This window comes from Neolamprologus brichardi, chromosome 23, assembly GCF_056152115.1.
Source record: "Neolamprologus brichardi isolate AB-2024 chromosome 23, ASM5615211v1, whole genome shotgun sequence".
NCBI lineage: Eukaryota > Metazoa > Chordata > Actinopteri > Cichliformes > Cichlidae > Neolamprologus > Neolamprologus brichardi.
This window is the reverse complement of record NC_142125.1, coordinates 10,963,780-10,982,648: the sequence shown is the minus strand read 5'-3', so window position 1 is coordinate 10,982,648 and position 18,869 is coordinate 10,963,780. Positions and strand designations below refer to the sequence as shown.

General features: G+C 40.9%; 2 protein-coding genes and 1 long non-coding RNA gene across 3 annotated transcripts in view; 1 reads left to right on the top strand and 2 right to left on the bottom strand.

Annotated features, from left to right (window-relative positions):
- sema6bb (sema domain, transmembrane domain (TM), and cytoplasmic domain, (semaphorin) 6Bb) overlaps positions 1 to 18,869 on the top strand; it is a 140,383-nt gene that overhangs the window by 11,113 nt on the left and 110,401 nt on the right. The gene's annotated exons all lie outside the window — the stretch shown is intronic.
- LOC148096016 (uncharacterized) lies at positions 341 to 1,563 on the bottom strand. The gene is made up of 2 exons (XR_015717205.1): positions 1,152 to 1,563; positions 341 to 692 (listed from the first exon to the last, which is right to left on the bottom strand). It is a non-coding gene; the product is annotated as an uncharacterized LOC148096016 (long non-coding RNA).
- The window catches only part of LOC148096015 (uncharacterized), a 32,929-nt gene continuing 16,044 nt past the window's right edge, over positions 1,985 to 18,869 (bottom strand). Inside the window, exons 4-11 of the mRNA XM_087835813.1 lie at positions 7,921 to 8,045; positions 7,193 to 7,271; positions 6,841 to 6,885; positions 6,094 to 6,138; positions 5,254 to 5,298; positions 4,509 to 4,553; positions 2,924 to 2,968; positions 1,985 to 2,128 (exon numbers count right to left, since the gene is read on the bottom strand). Of these exons, the coding sequence (XP_087691939.1) occupies positions 1,985 to 2,128; positions 2,924 to 2,968; positions 4,509 to 4,553; positions 5,254 to 5,298; positions 6,094 to 6,138; positions 6,841 to 6,885; positions 7,193 to 7,271; positions 7,921 to 8,045 (573 nt within the window). The remainder of the gene's footprint in view (positions 2,129 to 2,923; positions 2,969 to 4,508; positions 4,554 to 5,253; positions 5,299 to 6,093; positions 6,139 to 6,840; positions 6,886 to 7,192; positions 7,272 to 7,920; positions 8,046 to 18,869) is intronic.

The following is an 18,869-nucleotide window of genomic DNA, read 5'->3' as shown; positions in this document are numbered from 1 at the left end:
TTTCATGTTTAGGTGAATTGTGAAGCCCATGGAAACACATAATTTTCAAGTATACATGACTTATAAGGACCAGGTAAGGGTAGGTTCTGTATTTTTAGCTTGGCTCCTTTTGAGATTACAATATAATAGGCATGGATGCACAATAGTAATGCTCACCAGTCGGGTAACTTCTGACAGAAATATCAGACATTTATGTGTTAATAAAACAGTAAATCTGAGCTGTGTAGAGACTTAAAAAAAGACATAGGTCAAATGTGGTCAGTCTACTTTTTAAGTCTTAATATTGTAATGCATTAATTCATTTTGTAGTGAATGTTCATGTGAATAAAAACGTGGAACATTATCTGCCTTTCTTATCATTTAATTGCAAAAAGCACCCAGCATAAACCACAGATTTATGAGTAAGAACAATGCAATACAGAAAACTGCAATACTGACATAACTGTGGAAGTAACAAAGTATCTCTCTTGCTTGTTTCTTTTTTTCTTGCATCTTTCTTTTAATGCTATGATCCTGTTGTGGATGTAGTACCTTATGAGAACCCAGTCTCTGCCTTTCAGAGCTGCCGGCTCTGCTTGGAGGCAGCAGTCACATTCCTTTTTACCTGGTACTTTGCAGCTTGTTATGAAGTGAAACGTGCCGCTCAGCAACCTTCACTTCATCATTTGTCCACTTGATTCTCACCTTCCCAGCTGTCATAAATGGAAACAAAAGAAAATATCTTAATGTGAATGCAAAATGTTCTTAAACCTTGCTTTCTACTGGAGCACTTTAAAGGAGCAATAAGCACAATTCATCATACTTAGGTTGAAGGAATTAAAAATGGCTATGTGAAGAACTAGAGGTGTAATTACATCTGGAGTACAGCATGAAGTCATAATCCCTCTCTCTGTGTTGATCTCCAGCCATAGACTTTGGTTTGGTTTACAGGCAGTGCACAACAGCACACCTAGCAGTGAAAAGATATTGCTTATTGCTCCTTTAAGGATGCTTGGAATGAACCATTTGAAGTGCTGTGTTCTGCTGGGAATCAAATGAGATGAAAGGATTTATGATAAAAGCTCTCAATAGTGTCATGTCTGAAAACAATAAACTTGTCCTTTGATCACAAGTATATTCAGCTAAAACATTTTGTATTTGGGTGCGTTTACCCCTTCTTGGTGAAGTGTTGCTAATGTTTTTGTTGTCCAGGGTGATTGAGGCAGAGGTGCCCTTCATGTTGTCCAGGGCAGCTGAGTAAAGCGTGTGGCTTGGAACCCCAGAATACTTGGTCCTTGAGCCTTTGAAAAGTAACAGTGAAATATGAGAATCAATGCATGCAATAGGTCTGTTTGCTTTTTTCTCTGCATTGTAGGAAAAGTCAGCGTTGGGCAGTGTGTAATTCTAAAATTAAGGGGCTAAGGGGCTCAAGAGTTGTAATCGGAAGGTTGCCGGTTCGAGCCCCGGCTCCGACAGTCTTGGTCATTGTGTCCTTGGGCAAGACACTTCACCCGTTGCCTACTGGTGGTGGTCAGAGGGCCCATGTCCTCATGTCCTTCACAGCTTAAAACAATATGAGGACAATGTAACACACACACTACAATCACTGGTCCTACCATATGAGGACTTCTACTTAAACACACTCATGTCCTTCACAGCTTAAAACAATATGAGGACATGACGACTGAACACATGTAGAGTTCATGTTCCTGACTTCTTACTTCTCCTGCTGTTGTCAATAAAAGCTCTAAACCCAACACTGATGTAAAGCCATCTATTTCCCCAGAAATTAAATCATGTAAACTGATCAGTGGGAGGTTAAATGGACAAAAACATGTGTAAAAGGACAAAAATATCAAATGTAGTCAGAATAAAGATCAAGCTGATGCTTTAAGGGAAAGTTTGGACTAACAAATGGTATAGACAATTACTTTCTCCTAATGCTAATGTTGATTTTGGTTAACTTTGACTCAAACTGATTGTTTTAATACAATCAAAGTGCATTTCATTTATGCACTAGGCCCAACTGACACATATACTTGATACCAAATACAAAAAAATAATGTGTAACCTGTTGGAAGAATAAAGTGGGTATGTCACTCACCAATTGGTCTGAAGGAGGTTGAGACAGGACCTCAGCACTTGGTGTCTGCAACAAAAGACAACAATATAATGTCAGAAACATTCTGTACTGTAAATCCCGACTAGATAATTAACTACAGATCATATTTGTATGAGTGAACATTATTACAGAAGGATCTGACTTCCTTATACCAGATTCTATAGAAACTTAACACTGTACAGTTCTGCTACCCAACAATATGAGGACAGTGTAACACACACACTACAATCACTGGTCCTACCATATGAGGACTTCTACTTAAACACACTCATGTCCTTCACAGCTTAAAACAATATGAGGACAATGTAACACACATTACAATCACTGGTCCCACCACATGAGGAAGGCAACTGAAACACACTCATGTCCTTCACAGCTTAAAACAATATGAGGACATGACGACTGAACACATGTAGAGTTCATGTTCCTGACTTCTTACTTCTCCTGCTGTTGTCAATAAAAGCTCTAAACCCAACACTGATGTAAAGCCATCTATTTCCCCAGAAATTAAATCATGTAAACTGATCAGCGGGAGGTTAAATGGACAAAAACATGTGTAAAAGGACAAAAATATCAAATGTAGTCAGAATAAAGATCAAGCTGATGCTTTAAGGGAAAGTTTGGACTAACAAATGGTATAGACAATTACTTTCTCCTAATACTAATGTTGATTTTGGTTAACTTTGACTCAAACTGATTGTTTTAATACAATCAAAGTGCATTTCATTTATGCACTAGGCCCAACTGACACATATACTTGATACCAAATACAAAAAAATAATGTGTAACCTGTTGGAAGAATGAAGTGGGTATGTCACTCACCAATTGGTCTGTACAAAGTTGAGACAGGACCTCAGCACTTGGTGTCTGCAACAAAAGACAACAATATAACGTCAGAAACATTCTGTACTGTAAATCCCGACTAGATAATTAACTACAGATCATATTTGTATGAGTGAACATTATTACAGAAGGATCTGACTTCCTTATACCAGATTCTATAGAAACTTAACACTGTACAGTTCTGCTACCCAACAATATGAGGATAATGTAACACACACACTACAATCACTGGTCCTACCATATGAGGACTTCTACTTAAACACACTCATGTCCTTCAAAGCTTAAAACAATATGAGGACATGACGACTGAACACATGTAGAGTTCATGTTCCTGACTTCTTACTTCTCCTGCTGTTGTCAATAAAAGCTCTAAACCCAACACTGATGTAAAGCCATCTATTTCCCAAGAAATTAAATCATGTAAACTGATCAGTGGGAGGTTAAATGGAAAAAAACATGTGTAAAAGGACAAAAATATCAAATGTAGTCAGAATAAAGATCAAGCTGATGCTTTAAGGGAAAGTTTGGACTAACATATGGTATAGACAATTACTTTCTCCTAATGCTAATGTTGATTTTGGTTAACTTTGACTCAAACTGATTGTTTTAATACAATCAAAGTGCATTTCATTTATGCACTAGGCCCAACTGACACCTATACTTGATACTAAATACAAAAAAATAATGTGTAACCTGTTGGAAGAATGAAGTGGGTATGTCACTCACAAATTGGTCTGTACAAAGTTGAGACAGGACCTCAGCACTTGGTGTCTGCAACAAAAGACAACAATATAATGTCAGAAACATTCAGTTCTGCTACCCGACTAGATAATTAACTACAGATCATATTTGTATGAGTGAACATTATTGCAGAAGGATCTGACTTCCTTATACCAGATTCTATAGAAACTTAACACTGTACAGTTCTGCTACCCAACAATATGAGGACAGTGTAACACACACACTACAATCACTGGTCCTACCATATGAGGACTTCTACTTAAACACACTCATGTCCTTCACAGCTTAAAACAATATGAGGACAATGTAACACACATTACAATCACTGGTCCCACCACATGAGGAAGGCAACTGAAACACACTCATGTCCTTCACAGCTTAAAACAATATGAGGACATGACGACTGAACACATGTAGAGTTCATGTTCCTGACTTCTTACTTCTCCTGCTGTTGTCAATAAAAGCTCTAAACCCAACACTGATGTAAAGCCATCTATTTCCCCAGAAATTAAATCATGTAAACTGATCAGCGGGAGGTTAAATGGACAAAAACATGTGTAAAAGGACAAAAATATCAAATGTAGTCAGAATAAAGATCAAGCTGATGCTTTAAGGGAAAGTTTGGACTAACAAATGGTATAGACAATTACTTTCTCCTAATACTAATGTTGATTTTGGTTAACTTTGACTCAAACTGATTGTTTTAATACAATCAAAGTGCATTTCATTTATGCACTAGGCCCAACTGACACATATACTTGATACCAAATACAAAAAAATAATGTGTAACCTGTTGGAAGAATGAAGTGGGTATGTCACTCACCAATTGGTCTGTACAAAGTTGAGACAGGACCTCAGCACTTGGTGTCTGCAACAAAAGACAACAATATAACGTCAGAAACATTCTGTACTGTAAATCCCGACTAGATAATTAACTACAGATCATATTTGTATGAGTGAACATTATTACAGAAGGATCTGACTTCCTTATACCAGATTCTATAGAAACTTAACACTGTACAGTTCTGCTACCCAACAATATGAGGACAATGTAACACACATTACAATCACTGGTCCCACCACACGAGGAAGGCAACTGAAACACACTCATGTCCTTCACAGCTTAAAACAATATGAGGACATGGCGACTGAACACATGTAGAGTTCATGTTCCTGACTTCTTACTTCTCCTGCTGTTGTCAATAAAAGCTCTAAACCCAACACTGATGTAAAGCCATCTATTTCCCCAGAAATTAAATCATGTAAACTGATCAGCGGGAGGTTAAATGGAAAAAAACATGTGTAAAGGGACAAAAATATCAAATGTAGTCAGAATAAAGATCAAGCTGATGCTTTAAGGGAAAGTTTGGACTAACAAATGGTATAGACAATTACTTTCTCCTAATGCTAATGTTGATTTTGGTTAACTTTGACTCAAACTGATTGTTTTAATACAATCAAAGTGCATTTCATTTATGCACTAGGCCCAACTGACACATATACTTGATACCAAATACAAAAAAATAATGTGTAACCTGTTGGAAGAATGAAGTGGGTATGTCACTCACCAATTGGTCTGAAGGAGGTTGAGACAGGACCTCAGCACTTGGTGTCTGCAACAAAAGACAACAATATAATGTCAGAAACATTCTGTACTGTAAATCCCGACTAGATAATTAACTACAGATCATATTTGTATGAGTGAACATTATTACAGAAGGATCTGACTTCCTTATACCAGATTCTATAGAAACTTAACACTGTACAGTTCTGCTACCCAACAATATGAGGACAGTGTAACACACACACTACAATCACTGGTCCTACCATATGAGGACTTCTACTTAAACACACTCATGTCCTTCACAGCTTAAAACAATATGAGGACAATGTAACACACATTACAATCACTGGTCCCACCACACGAGGAAGGCAACTGAAACACACTCATGTCCTTCACAGCTTAAAACAATATGAGGACATGACGACTGAACACATGTAGAGTTCATGTTCCTGACTTCTTACTTCTCCTGCTGTTGTCAATAAAAGCTCTAAACCCAACACTGATGTAAAGCCATCTATTTCCCCAGAAATTAAATCATGTAAACTGATCAGCGGGAGGTTAAATGGAAAAAAACATGTGTAAAGGGACAAAAATATCAAATGTAGTCAGAATAAAGATCAAGCTGATGCTTTAAGGGAAAGTTTGGACTAACAAATGGTATAGACAATTACTTTCTCCTAATGCTAATGTTGATTTTGGTTAACTTTGACTCAAACTGATTGTTTTAATACAATCAAAGTGCATTTCATTTATGCACTAGGCCCAACTGACACATATACTTGATACCAAATACAAAAAAATAATGTGTAACCTGTTGGAAGAATGAAGTGGGTATGTCACTCACCAATTGGTCTGAAGGAGGTTGAGACAGGACCTCAGCACTTGGTGTCTACAACAAAAGACAACAATATAACGTCAGAAACATTCTGTACTGTAAATCCCGACTAGATAATTAACTACAGATCATATTTGTATGAGTGAACATTATTACAGAAGGATCTGACTTCCTTATACCAGATTCTATAGAAACTTAACACTGTACAGTTCTGCTACCCAACAATATTAGGACAATGTAACACACACACTACAATCACTGGTCCTACCATATGAGGACTTCTACTTAAACACACTCATGTCCTTCAAAGCTTAAAACAATATGAGGACATGACGACTGAACACATGTAGAGTTCATGTTCCTGACTTCTTACTTCTCCTGCTGTTGTCAATAAAAGCTCTAAACCCAACACTGATTTAAAGCCATCTATTTCCCCAGAAATTAAATCATGTAAACTGATCAGTGGGAGGTTAAATGGACAAAAACATGTGTAAAAGGACAAAAATATCAAATGTAGTCAGAATAAAGATCAAGCTGATGCTTTAAGGGAAAGTTTGGACTAACAAATGGTATAGACAATTACTTTCTCCTAATGCTAATGTTGATTTTGGTTAACTTTGACTCAAACTGATTGTTTTAATACAATCAAAGTGCATTTCATTTATGCACTAGGCCCAACTGACACATATACTTGATACCAAATACAAAAAAATAATGTGTAACCTGTTGGAAGAATGAAGTGGGTATGTCACTCACCAATTGGTCTGTACAAGGTTGAGACAGGACCTCAGCACTTTTTGTCTGCAACAAAAGACAACAATATAATGTCAGAAACATTCTGTACTGTAAATCCCGACTAGATAATTAACTACAGATCATATTTGTATGAGTGAACATTATTGCAGAAGGATCTGACTTCCTTATACCAGATTCTATAGAAACTTAACACTGTACAGTTCTGCTACCCAACAATATGAGGACAGTGTAACACACACACTACAATCACTGGTCCTACCATATGAGGACTTCTACTTAAACACACTCATGTCCTTCACAGCTTAAAACAATATGAGAACAATGTAACACACACTACAATTACTGGTCCTACCATATGAGGACTTCTATTTTCCTGTTGGAGGTTGAGACAGGATGGAGGGACAGCAGGGTAGTAGCTCGCACAAATGATTCTATTGACACAACAGGGAAGTGAGATTAATGAACTGAACACAACAGACTCTTTCAAAATAAAACAGGAAACATGGCATGAAAATACAAACGTGGTAATATACAGCCCTAACATAAATTCCTTAAAACGATGTTAATAACGTTATGCCAAAGTCAGCTAACCCACCACCAAACATAAGAAACTCAAAAACTTTAGAATAAAGTCAGAAACGCTGGGCCAGAAACCCAGACCGTGAGCGAATAACTATAATACTATTGATTTGTGCTAAATACGAAAACATTAATATTATCATTTAAATCCCCCCAAACATATCTTGTGTTGAAAAAAATGTGTGTTGCAGTTAGCTACACTTAAAAAGAGCTTAGGCTGACTGTCTCTGCAGTTGAAGATGCAGAGCACATGCTAGGCCGCAGGTCCCTTTAACTCCAGTGGGAATTTAAGAGCAGTTAAATTTAACTTCTAATATCTATTGTTGAAGATAAATCTTAAGTAATTTTTTAACATTTATCATCATTCACCACTTTCAGTTTGTTCAAATCGATTGTGCATTGTTTTAATTCCGTTTAACTAACGTTAATTAGCTTGTTAAACATACAACTTTACCTTGCGAAGTGTGCGTCGAATCATGGATATCAAAGGTAAATACATACGTCAAGATAAATCTCTCCTGAGTGCTGAAGGTCCCGGATGTGCCGTTCACGCAGAGCTCAAGCGAGTTGGTATCTTGCCGTGACCAGCAGCTCTTTGGTTGAGGCTTTCGAACAATCAGATGCAGCTTTACTCACTTGTTGACCAATCACAGACGTCGTTCTATGCTCCACTGACGAAATGCTGCATCCTCTCACCAGCCACGGACTCTCCTCGTCCATTTAACAACAAAAACACAGCAACACGTGCTGTATTTGAGGTAGGAACACTTGAGAACTGTCACAATGTTTTGCAAACTGCTGTTACAGTTAATTTCGTTCCGTTAATTTGTTTGGTACCTATTGTTAAGTAACACTTGGTACACATGTGGTTAGCTTGCTGGTCTAGTTTAAGTTAGCATGGGCATGCTGTTCACTGATGGAGTAAGGCCAAATTTGTCTTGATATTGTCAGTGTGTTATCATAAACATGTCCTAATTTGTTATGAAAAGAAGAGCAGCACCCCTAGACCCCCAGGTGAAAATACAGATAATAGATAAGCAATTTAAGAAAATAAGTATAATGTGTATAATAAATGATTTTACTGTCACTTTCCTGGGTCTGTTGACCCAGCGTTTTAAGTTTTAGTTTGTTTGGAAGTCGATGTTTATTTATAAGTTCTTTAGGTTAGCTAAGTTCATTTGTTTATTAGATTACCCTTGTTATGTCTGTTTTATTGTGAAAGTCCTTTTCCTATATCCAGTGTGTCTAGTTTTGTTTCCCCTTGTCTTGTTAGGTTTGATTTGTCCCAGCTGTTCCTCATCCCCTCATTATCTCTCTGTGTACTTACAGTGGCTTGCAAATGTATTCGTCCCCCTTTTCCACATTTTGTCACATTACTGCCACAAACATGAATCAATTTTAATGGAATCCAATTGCAGCAAAAGGTGGTTCTACAAAGTATTGACTCGGGGGGCTGAATAATTACGCACACCCCAGTTTTCAGTTATTTATTTGTAAAAAATGTTTGGAATCATGTATGATTTTCGTTCCACTTCTCACGTGTACACCACTTTGTATTGGTCTTTCACGTGGAATTCCAATAAAATTGATTCATGTTTGTGGCTGTAATGTGACAAAATGTGGGAAAGTTCAAGGGGGCCGAATACTTTTGTAAGCCATGCTGTGGATTAATAAGACATGCTGTGGATTAATAACTAATAAGTATGATTCAGTGCAGAGAGGTCTATTAACACATAGTGAGTGAGAAAGGTGACTGGAAAGGAAAAAACTCAGTGCATCATGGGAATCCCCCGGCAGCCTGGATTCAGGAGACAGACACTATCTCTACTTTCAAGATTAGGCTTAAAACTTTCCTGTTTGCTAAAGCATATAGTTAGGGCTGGACCAGGTGACCCTGAATCCTCCCTTAGTTATGCTGCAATAGACGTAGGCTGCTGGGAATTCCCATGATGCATTGAGTTTTTCCTTTCCAGTCACCTTTATAACTCAGTATGTGTTAATAGACCTCTCTGCATTGAATCATATTTGTTATTAACCTCTGTCTCTCTTCCACAGCATGTCTTTCATCCTGTTTTCCTTCTCTCACCCCAACTGGTTGCAACAGATGGCCGCCCCTCCCTGAGCCTGGTTCTGCCAGAGGTTTCTTCCTGTTAAAAGGGAGTTTTTCCTTCCCACTGTTGCCAAAGTGCTTGCTCATAGGTGGTCATATGATTGTTGGGTTTTTCTCTGTACCTATGAAGGGCCTTGAGGCGACTTTTTTTTGTGATTTGGCGCTATATAAATAAAATTGAATTGAAATTGAATTGTACTGCTGCATACTGTGACATTTACAGTTGCTTAGTTAATTAAGTGACTTAATTACTCACTTTTATTTACTAATTTAATTACTAAATGAAGCTGGAATTGTGCATTCTGCAGTTTTTAATAGTGTGTTATTAGTTTTTAAAGAAGCAATATGCATTTTATACTATATTGTAAAAAGTATAAGGTAAGTTGAATTTAAAATATAATGAAGTGTTGACTTTTTTCATCAATTCTTGTAGATACACAGAGTCGAGACTGAGCCTGATGATCATACTGAATCAGATGACAGCGGCAGGAATCTCCAAGTTCAACTGCAGATTGCAGATGCAATTATATTAATGCAGATTAATATAAACTCTTCAAGGGTCAAAATCTGCACACACATCATTCTGCATAGTGAAGGTCAGAAAATTTGTGCATTGATCTTGAGAAGTAAGACTCATTAATTAATAGTAATATAATTAGACAAATGTTGAAACTTTATATTTCGAGACATTTTGTCAACAACAAAAAAAACCAAGATGTGCAGGCACTGATAACTGAATCTAAAAACCTTCATTTTTGTCAAGATTTGCCTGATTTAACTGTTGTTACCCTTGCTTATAGCTCACCCTAAAATGTATAAAAATGGGAAAAGTTTTTGATATGTGTTAGAATGATTGTTTAATTGGCAAGGTTTGAACGAACAATTTTTAGAAGCCTCAAATCTTATCTGTTATTATTCCACGAATGATTCAAATAAAGTTCACCTCCATTTCAACATTGAATACAACTGTGGACATAAGAGCTAAAAGGTGCTGTCCATGCATGTGTCCGCTAAGCCCCAGAAGGGTATAACCTGGGTCAAATGTGTTATTGTGTCTGACACACCTACAATATGAGGACTCGCAGAGTGACGTCACTGAAAGTGTGTTTAAAGTGTGTTAAGTTCCAAAACTGGCCAGTAGGTGCGAAAACTGAAAATGAGGAAAAACGCTAAACACACTTAAACACACTTTTTCATAAAATTGTGATGTTTCAGGACTTTCGAGATTTTTGGTTTGGGAGCATGTTGGGAGCCTCTAGAACACTTTAGAAGGCTCAGAAAAATGAGGACCTCAAAAATGTCCTCATTTTTCTGAGCGTCCTCATTTTGTGAGTGTGTTATCATAAAATTGTCCTAAGATGTCATGAAAACAAGTACACACACACACACACACACACACACACACACACACACACACACACTTTAGGCACCTGGCCTCTTATTCATACATTAGTACGTAAACAAAATTCCCAAAAAGCGAAATGAGGAAGCCGATTACGTTCTCCGCTCTCACGTCTGCCTGTGTTTTATGATCCGTCACAGCTCAGCGTTTTCTTGCTATTGTCAAGTTCGCTCCCCGCTGCTGATAAGGAGTAATTGCAAGTGCAGCAGTTGACTTGCTTCTTCCTTGAGAGTTACCATCCAGGATGAAGCAGGCTTTGAGACACTTTTTGTCTACATCGGTATCTTTGTCGAGAGGTGGGGAGATTTCGTTTGCATCTGATAATCCCTTTTCACTCCTGAAATTAGTTTCTCTCTCTTGAGGGGAGCACGCTGAAGCAAAATTACAAATTAGCGAGGATTACAAATGTAAAAGTGTGAATCAGAGCAGATAGGGAAATGAGTTGGGTGCGTGTGCATGTGTGTTTCTCTGTGTGTATTTGTGCAAGTGGTTTCTCTGCCAACAGTCAAGGACTCTAGCTGGGATACTCACCTGATTAAAAATGAATAGATCCCTGGATGGTGGAATCAGGAGGAGGGGAGGGGGGAATGTGGAGTGGCAGCCGGAGGACTCTTTAGTCATCACACACACACACATATACACAAGGTTGGCTCAGTGGCTCATTAATACACCTTAGCACCACCGGCTCCAGCAGGCAGCTAGCCAACTTCTGAAAAAAAGCGATGAGACGCTGCCACCGAAGGCCGCCCTTTGCTGGGTGGAGGGATAGACCGAGGCCACTGGCAGGTTTCAGGTATCACTCATTAGTACCCAGGCAGAAACTAATGAAGAGCCTGGAGAGACACAATGACACAGACAGAGAAAGAACGAGACACAGTTCCTGAAACGTCAACATGAGCGCGAGCACTCGCGCGCGCGCCGACACAACCGTTTTCGTCGAAGAGTCGATATTCGGTTAGACTCGAAGGTTAAGGAGTGCCCGTGCAAGTGAACACGGTGATAAATCTTAAAGCAGAACACAGAGTCGTCGCTGTATTTTGGTGAACTAGTTCTCTTTCATCACCAAGTGCCAGGGGACGCAGACACACAGGGGAGGCTAGTAATAGAAATAACCTCAATCTTTGCTCGTAAACACATCTCGTGTTTTTAGGCGTGTCCCAGACCTCCGTCCACCTCCCTCAGCAGCCCGCATCAGTGTGATTAAGGAAACAACACTGATTTTATCGTCTCAGCGGTCCCGTTCAGAGGTTGCTCGCTTTTAAAGCTGTACGGCCAAGGCAACCGGTTTCTCCTTCAAACCCTCCTGAGACTCTAATTCTTGTGCATCTCATTAACGTGACCGATTGTGGGCTTGGAAAGAGCGGGCCATGGTTTTGGAGTAACGAGGCAAAGCGTTTGCTGGCACACGAGTGTGAAAAATCAGAATGCCCACTCACATTGAGTCATTTTTGTCTTAGATCATCCCGACGGCTGCAAGGAGCCCTTTGACATCTCATTCTGTGTCAGAAATGGATTCCCATCTTATTTAGATGGCGACTGAGCCCGTGTGGACGGATTTGTGTGTCCCTCTGCCTGCTCGTTGTTTCGGTTTCTCCGTGCTCGTGACGGTTACGGTGTCGTTGGTTTTAATGCATTAATTACCATCTTAATTAAAAGCATTCTTCATACAGAGTTTAGTGAATTTAACTGAAATGACCACAGAGACCATCCACAAAACCCTATGAGAGATCATGTACATATTCTGTACACCGTTATTCAGATTCAGAGATTTTTGGGAGGACAGTCAGAGTTGTCCTAGCAGCAGGCTGTTTTTATTGTTTATGTTTGTGAGATGGGTCAAAAGAATAAAATACCCCACACAGTCCAAAAAGGGGAAAAAAGAGAAAACGCCCTATTTCTAAGTAGAAAATGACTTTCTTGGTGTTGTGAATCCACTAAGTGGTGTCCCTGAATGGGTGAGAAAAAGCAATAAGATTTAACGTATACGGCATTTTTGTTATAATTAGATGTGCTGAGACTGTTTAAAATGCAGGCAGGCTTCAGAGGGAAGGAAAGCACAAACCCTCAGAGCCATCGCTGCTGTTTCATTACAGCTGGAACACAACATACTGCGAAGAGGAAACGAAGACTGAAATTCTCACCCTGACCAGTGTTTTATCCACAAATATATAGTTTCAACTATTATTTATCTTTTATGTAAACTACTGCAAATTCCTGCCATTACTGTAGTCTTAACATAGAACAGAGATCCTATCATTCGAGGGCCAGCTTTATTTATAGAGCAGGGGACAAATTTAGGAGCAAGAGTCAAGTTTATTCTTTAAATGTCAGAGATTCCCCCCCCCCCCCGCTAACCCACCTGAAATGTTACAGCCAAGGAAAGACAAAGAAAGCTGCATTAGAGAGTGTTTGTATTAAACAGCATCAGCAGTTTAATCATTCCCTGAAGGGGCTGAGTGAAACTAGCCAGAGTGTCGGGCTTCAAAAATCTGTTATTCCAGGAGAATTGAGAGAATGGGCCAGGATCATTCAGCCTGGCACTTTAACTGGGCAGTAATAGAGTTTCTGCTTAAAACGGGTCGTGCCTTTTGTGAGAGGCCTCGATAATATCAGATCAGGCTTAAGGCTCCGACCCTCTCGTGGACAACCCATTGAAATCAGGGCATAATTATATGGCCTCTGCACAACCTCCACCTACACACGGCTGCAAAAAGACCGGACCTCGGTAAGCTTAAATTGATAAAAACGTTATAATTAGATGACGAGTTGCATAAGCTGCTTTAATAATGGGATATTCTTACAAACGGCACACAGACTCGATTATACTGTAAGAATTCAGATCAGCGACAAGCAGCAACTAAACCCTTAGTTATCTAGAATTCATAATTTAAATTTTCTGAATGTTTTTAATATGTTTATGATGGAAATAATAAAAAATTATTTCAGTTGAGTTTCTGTGATGTCTTTTAGCTGGTTGTGCCAGAGCCTCACCCACTCCTCTCAGCACATTTATGGTCCTGGATTGCTGTTTGCTTGTGTGGCTCTCCAGCCGTATTATGGGAATTCAACCAGTGCACAGAAGCTATAAAGTCACACTTAGTCTGAGTACTCCAAAACGCCAGCAGCATGCTGCCCGTCGAATGAAAGAAGCACAGACAATGGCTGCATGAGACAGCGTTCATTGTCTTTAACACTCGGTTTCTCATCAAACGCTGAGCTGACATCGCCTCAAAGAGGAGCAAAAGTGGCCCGCGTTATTGGTTGTTACGTATAATTTCAACCCACCCCCCAAGTGCCAGCAGTCGGTGGCAACATGTAGCTGTGCATCAGTTCCGAGTAGAAGTAACAATGCAGTACCATGCTGAGCCAAAACCAGCAGTACCACTGGATGTGGAAAATTTTAACTAAGCTGTTGTTTGGTTCATGTCGGGAGGATGTGAGTCATCCCAGGTCTGATACACCAGTCCTCCAGTTTCAGTGTGTTTTGTCTCCATCCTGCACGACTGACTTGACAGCGTGACAGGAGGTGATGGCTTCACTGTCCCACTGAAAGTACAGGCTCAGTGTCAGTGAATGTGCCCTCACTTATGACTGTGGGAGTTCAACTGGAAGAAGACCAGTAAAGCCAGAGAAGCCTTGTTCCTCTCCAGAGCGATCTTTGTGCAAATCTGAAGACCAGGAGAAGCAAAACACTTGGTTTTGTCTCTCAGTGTGTGCACTGTGTATGAGCTGGAGTGTCTAACTGACCTGGAACCCTTTCCTCTCCTCCCTCTCCTCTCCCACAATTCCTTCTTGTTCTCTCTGTGGGCGTCAGCTGGGGTACAAAAAAGGAGAAGGGCCTGGGCCACTTCCAAAATGATTTCCATTGCTGCATAAGTGCGTTTGGAAGAATGCAGCTTGGTGCATGCCAGGAAAAGAAAGAAATAAATGACCCTAGAGCGAGAGCTCGAAGTGGGCCAATCGAAGTTTGGTCAGAGGAAGAGCGTGGCTGCCTCTTGCCAAGGCTCAGCAGGGCAAATTGAAGAACTTGAAGCAGTGGAGAACAGCATGATGTAGTGAAGGAGAAAAGCCCGAGTAAGTGGGAAAGATTGCTGGAGTTTAGAGGAAGGCCAAGCCCAGTTACAGTAGAGCTTTGAGTAGCAGGCCACGAAATTAGCACAGAGGAGAGGAGAAAGAAGATAAAGGCGCCAAAATACCGATATTCAGCAGAACTAAAGGAAGCAACATCAATGTGTGTGAGGGACGGAGAGAACAGGAGCTGAGGGGAAAGCCACGTCCCCCCTTTGTATGTTTGTAATCGTTTCAGCCTGTGCATGTTCTCGTTCCCCTGTTGCTTCTGCAATTATCATCACAAGACCAGGGGCGCTTTCCCCGAAGTTAGAGTGTCTGAGACACTTGGGTGGCTTGATAGAGTTTGGCACCTAGCGGCGACAGGGCCTAGAGACACCACTTAGTTAATTAACCAAGAAGACTGAGAGTGATTCTCTGGGCTGATAAACAGGAATTAGGTGAACGTGTTCCCCCCCCCATGGGAGAAACTCAGGAGAGAAAAATCCTGTAGGTAGTTTCAGGCTGTTTGCTTTTCTCCCAGCAACAAAGGCTGGGAATCTTATCGACACTGAAAGGCGGGAGGGAAATTTTTACGGAAAGATGAGAAGCCTGCCTTATCAAGAGCCGATTCTTTGACTTTTCTGCATATTTTCTGTCATTTGTGGGGATTTCGTCGCCACGCTTTGCATTTATAGACACTCCCTGTGGCTTTGGGCCGTTGTAGTCGCTCCTCCGCAATGCAATTCCTGAGAGAAATATACACACTGGTGTTTAGGTGCATGTCTCCCTGCCTGTGAGGCTGTTTTTATGCAACAAGGCGGCTGACGAGCGCAGCAAATAGACGACACAGGAGCTTGGGCAGACAAAGCGTGCCGGGTTCTCGTAAACCGATGGTGGAAACGATTAACATCCGCACCTTCCCCAAACGAACCCCAACTGCTTCCCCACCGCCTCATTTATTCTCGCTTTCAGTCTGCGGGCCTCATTTTCACTCGGGAAGGAAGGCGGCGCGTAATTGTTTTAAAAGCAACACTTTGTCTCAATCTTTTTAACGTTTTTTCCATCGTAATTAGTATCTTAATTTTTCATGGCAATTTTCTCAAATTCATGTCTCCTCCTTGTGCCAGAGTGCCGGCAAATTAGGAGCATGATAAGAATTCTACCTTGTGTGTTTTATCCGCCCCGCCCGTCTTGTCTCTTTTTTTTACAGCTGTATTTTCTGAGCAATGTCCTGTGGTTTTGGGGAGACAGATAATGCCATGTGGGGGGAGGTTACTGCTGTGTCACTGCTGACTCCAGCACACACGCTGCAGACTGTGCAGACATCCCGTGACCTCTTATCCCTACACGGCTGCACACAATTGGCCTTCCTGGTGCCATACATCGCCGACTCCCCGTGCCCTGACATTTTAGCTTTGCCCTCCTATTTGCCCCGTCTCTTCTCATCCATCCGTTTCTGCCGCAGTGCCTCTTTCACATAGTTAGCTTGTGCTTAGCTTTAAGCCTATGCCCTTCCACCCTTTTTTAATCACTTCCTGTGCACTTTGCATTGTTCTCCATATTTTTCCCCCTTATTTAACCTATTCACTCGCCCACGCTCGATGCGTTTTTGCCACCTCGACTCAATTGCATCTTAAATCATGAGATTTTCAGCTCGTGCTTGCGTGACTGCCGTGTATGTCTGCCGATCTAAGCATTTTCCTTTATTAGACAGGGTGTTGTTAGGTTAGCTGTGCAAATTGGCCTTATAGAAAAGGAGGCTGTATTGTTCATTAAGCTGCCATGTCAGTAATAGCTACCTTGCGCTGGCTTTTGTTCCCCTCAGAAGTAATTGCTACCAAGGAGATTAAGCAATGATATTACAGGGGTGAGGGCATGGGCGTGTCATCCATCAGCCATCTCTAAGTGCGTCAATAGAATAAAATGTATCTGCTGTAAAGCATAATGTGGCATTTTCTGAAGCGTCAGTGTTGCTTGCAGGTAAAGTGAAACAGATCAGGTTTCAGGTTTTTGAATTTGACTGTTAAGGATGTGATTACTGGGGTTTCCATGCTTTCCTCGACTCTGTACTGCTTTTGTCTCATTCCACATATAAAAGGGGGTTTTTCCTTCCCACTGTCGCCAAAAAAGTGGGGTCTTTACCTTACAACATAAAGCAGTTTGAGGTGACTGTTGCTGGGATTTGGTGCTATATAAATAACAGCGAGTGAATTGTGAGTGAAAACCTTTTAATCCTGGGAAACTTTTGGGGGGGGAAAAAAAGAAAGAAATGCTGTGACTTTATTTTTGCTTTCACAACAAGGTCAGCTTTGAAGAAAGAAAAATGTAGATTTCACTGCAAACACAAATGTGCAAAGAAACACAACCACCACCCACAGCGCCTAGACTCGGCTTTCTCCTCACACACAGCTTCCTCCTTCACTCCGCCTTTAGCTTTTCTCGCTGTCAGTTGTATATTAAAGTGGCATAAAACAGAGCACAAAGCAGGTCCCGAGTGCCCGGGTGCTTGAATAGCTTGATTTTAATTCTCAGGGAGACATAGTGTCTTGGCCTGCCAAGTGCAGACAGATCACAGCCTGGCCCCACCTCTTTAAAGCAGTCTACTGTACACAGTGTCCACTGATAATGAGATATACTCTGCATCCAACAGATTCAAGGCTTTTCACTTCTCCTCCGTCGCTCTGAGCCGACTCGCTTTAGAGCCCGGCTCTGAAAAACGCATTTAGTAATGTGCCGTGCCTCTCGCTCTTTCTGACACAAAAACACACAAAAACACACGAAACCAAAACGTGACATATCCGCGTACCGCAGTGAGGCTTCGGTTAATTATCACTACACTCTGAGGTGAAAAGAAAAGGGACAGACAAAGATGCCGTGTGACTATTTGCCCCTCTGCCGATCTCATTTAACTCTGCGTCGCCTCACGAACGCGTCAGAGCATCTGCTGATGGCACCCTGCCCTCTCCGTGGGAGACGAGAGCGGCTGGCAGAGGGTGCTTCACTGCAGGGCTCCTTTTCTATTCGCTGGGCATCTATCACATCCCCACTTAAGTCCCAGTGCAATTTACAGTTGAAATGAAAACACTCCAGCTGTGGGGAGTTTGACAGGATGTGAGTGCTTTTAAATACGGCCCCTTTTCTTTATTAAACACCACTCAGGTGAGACAAAGACATAAACAGCCGCTCGCAGAGCTGGAATAAGTTCACTTTCGAGTGTTTTTATTATGTGAATTTCCTGCACTAGTTTGGCTTATTCGTGGCTCAGCAACTTAAGCCTCCATTAGCCACCCAGCTAGTTACTGAAAGCAGGCCATTATCTGGGAAGAGCCGCTAACAATAGATGATTTCTTGCAGCACATATTTACAGTCTAACTCTGTAATTGATTTTTATGTAGGCAGTTATGTTGACTCTTCCTGATTGAGTTACAGTAATTAGACTGGCATGCGATCAGGAATTTGCATCACATTTAACTCTGACAATTAGGAGGTCTCCGCACGCAAAACAGATGTCTAGAAATCAAACGCCGGCTTTGCTGCTGGCCATCGGCCATCCTAATTGACCTATGAGAAGGCACCTTGGGTCCAAACCCCAACGAGGTTCAGAGGTGTGGGGAGAGAAACTTTACTGCACTGCCAAAGAACAGGGAACCGCTGTTGCGCAAAGTTCCCTAACGTGTGTTTTGTTAGCCGCACAGTCCAACAATACATATGACTCCCATTTGTCCTGTTAACTTAACCTCCCTACTCCTCTCCCTCTCTCCTGTACAAAGTTAGTACAATTCCCCGAGGGCAGAATCATTTCTCATTTAAGAAACCAAATCAGCCTCAAACACAGGATAACCCACCTTTTCCCAGACTTCCTCTACAACAACAGTTCTTCCCGAGTAA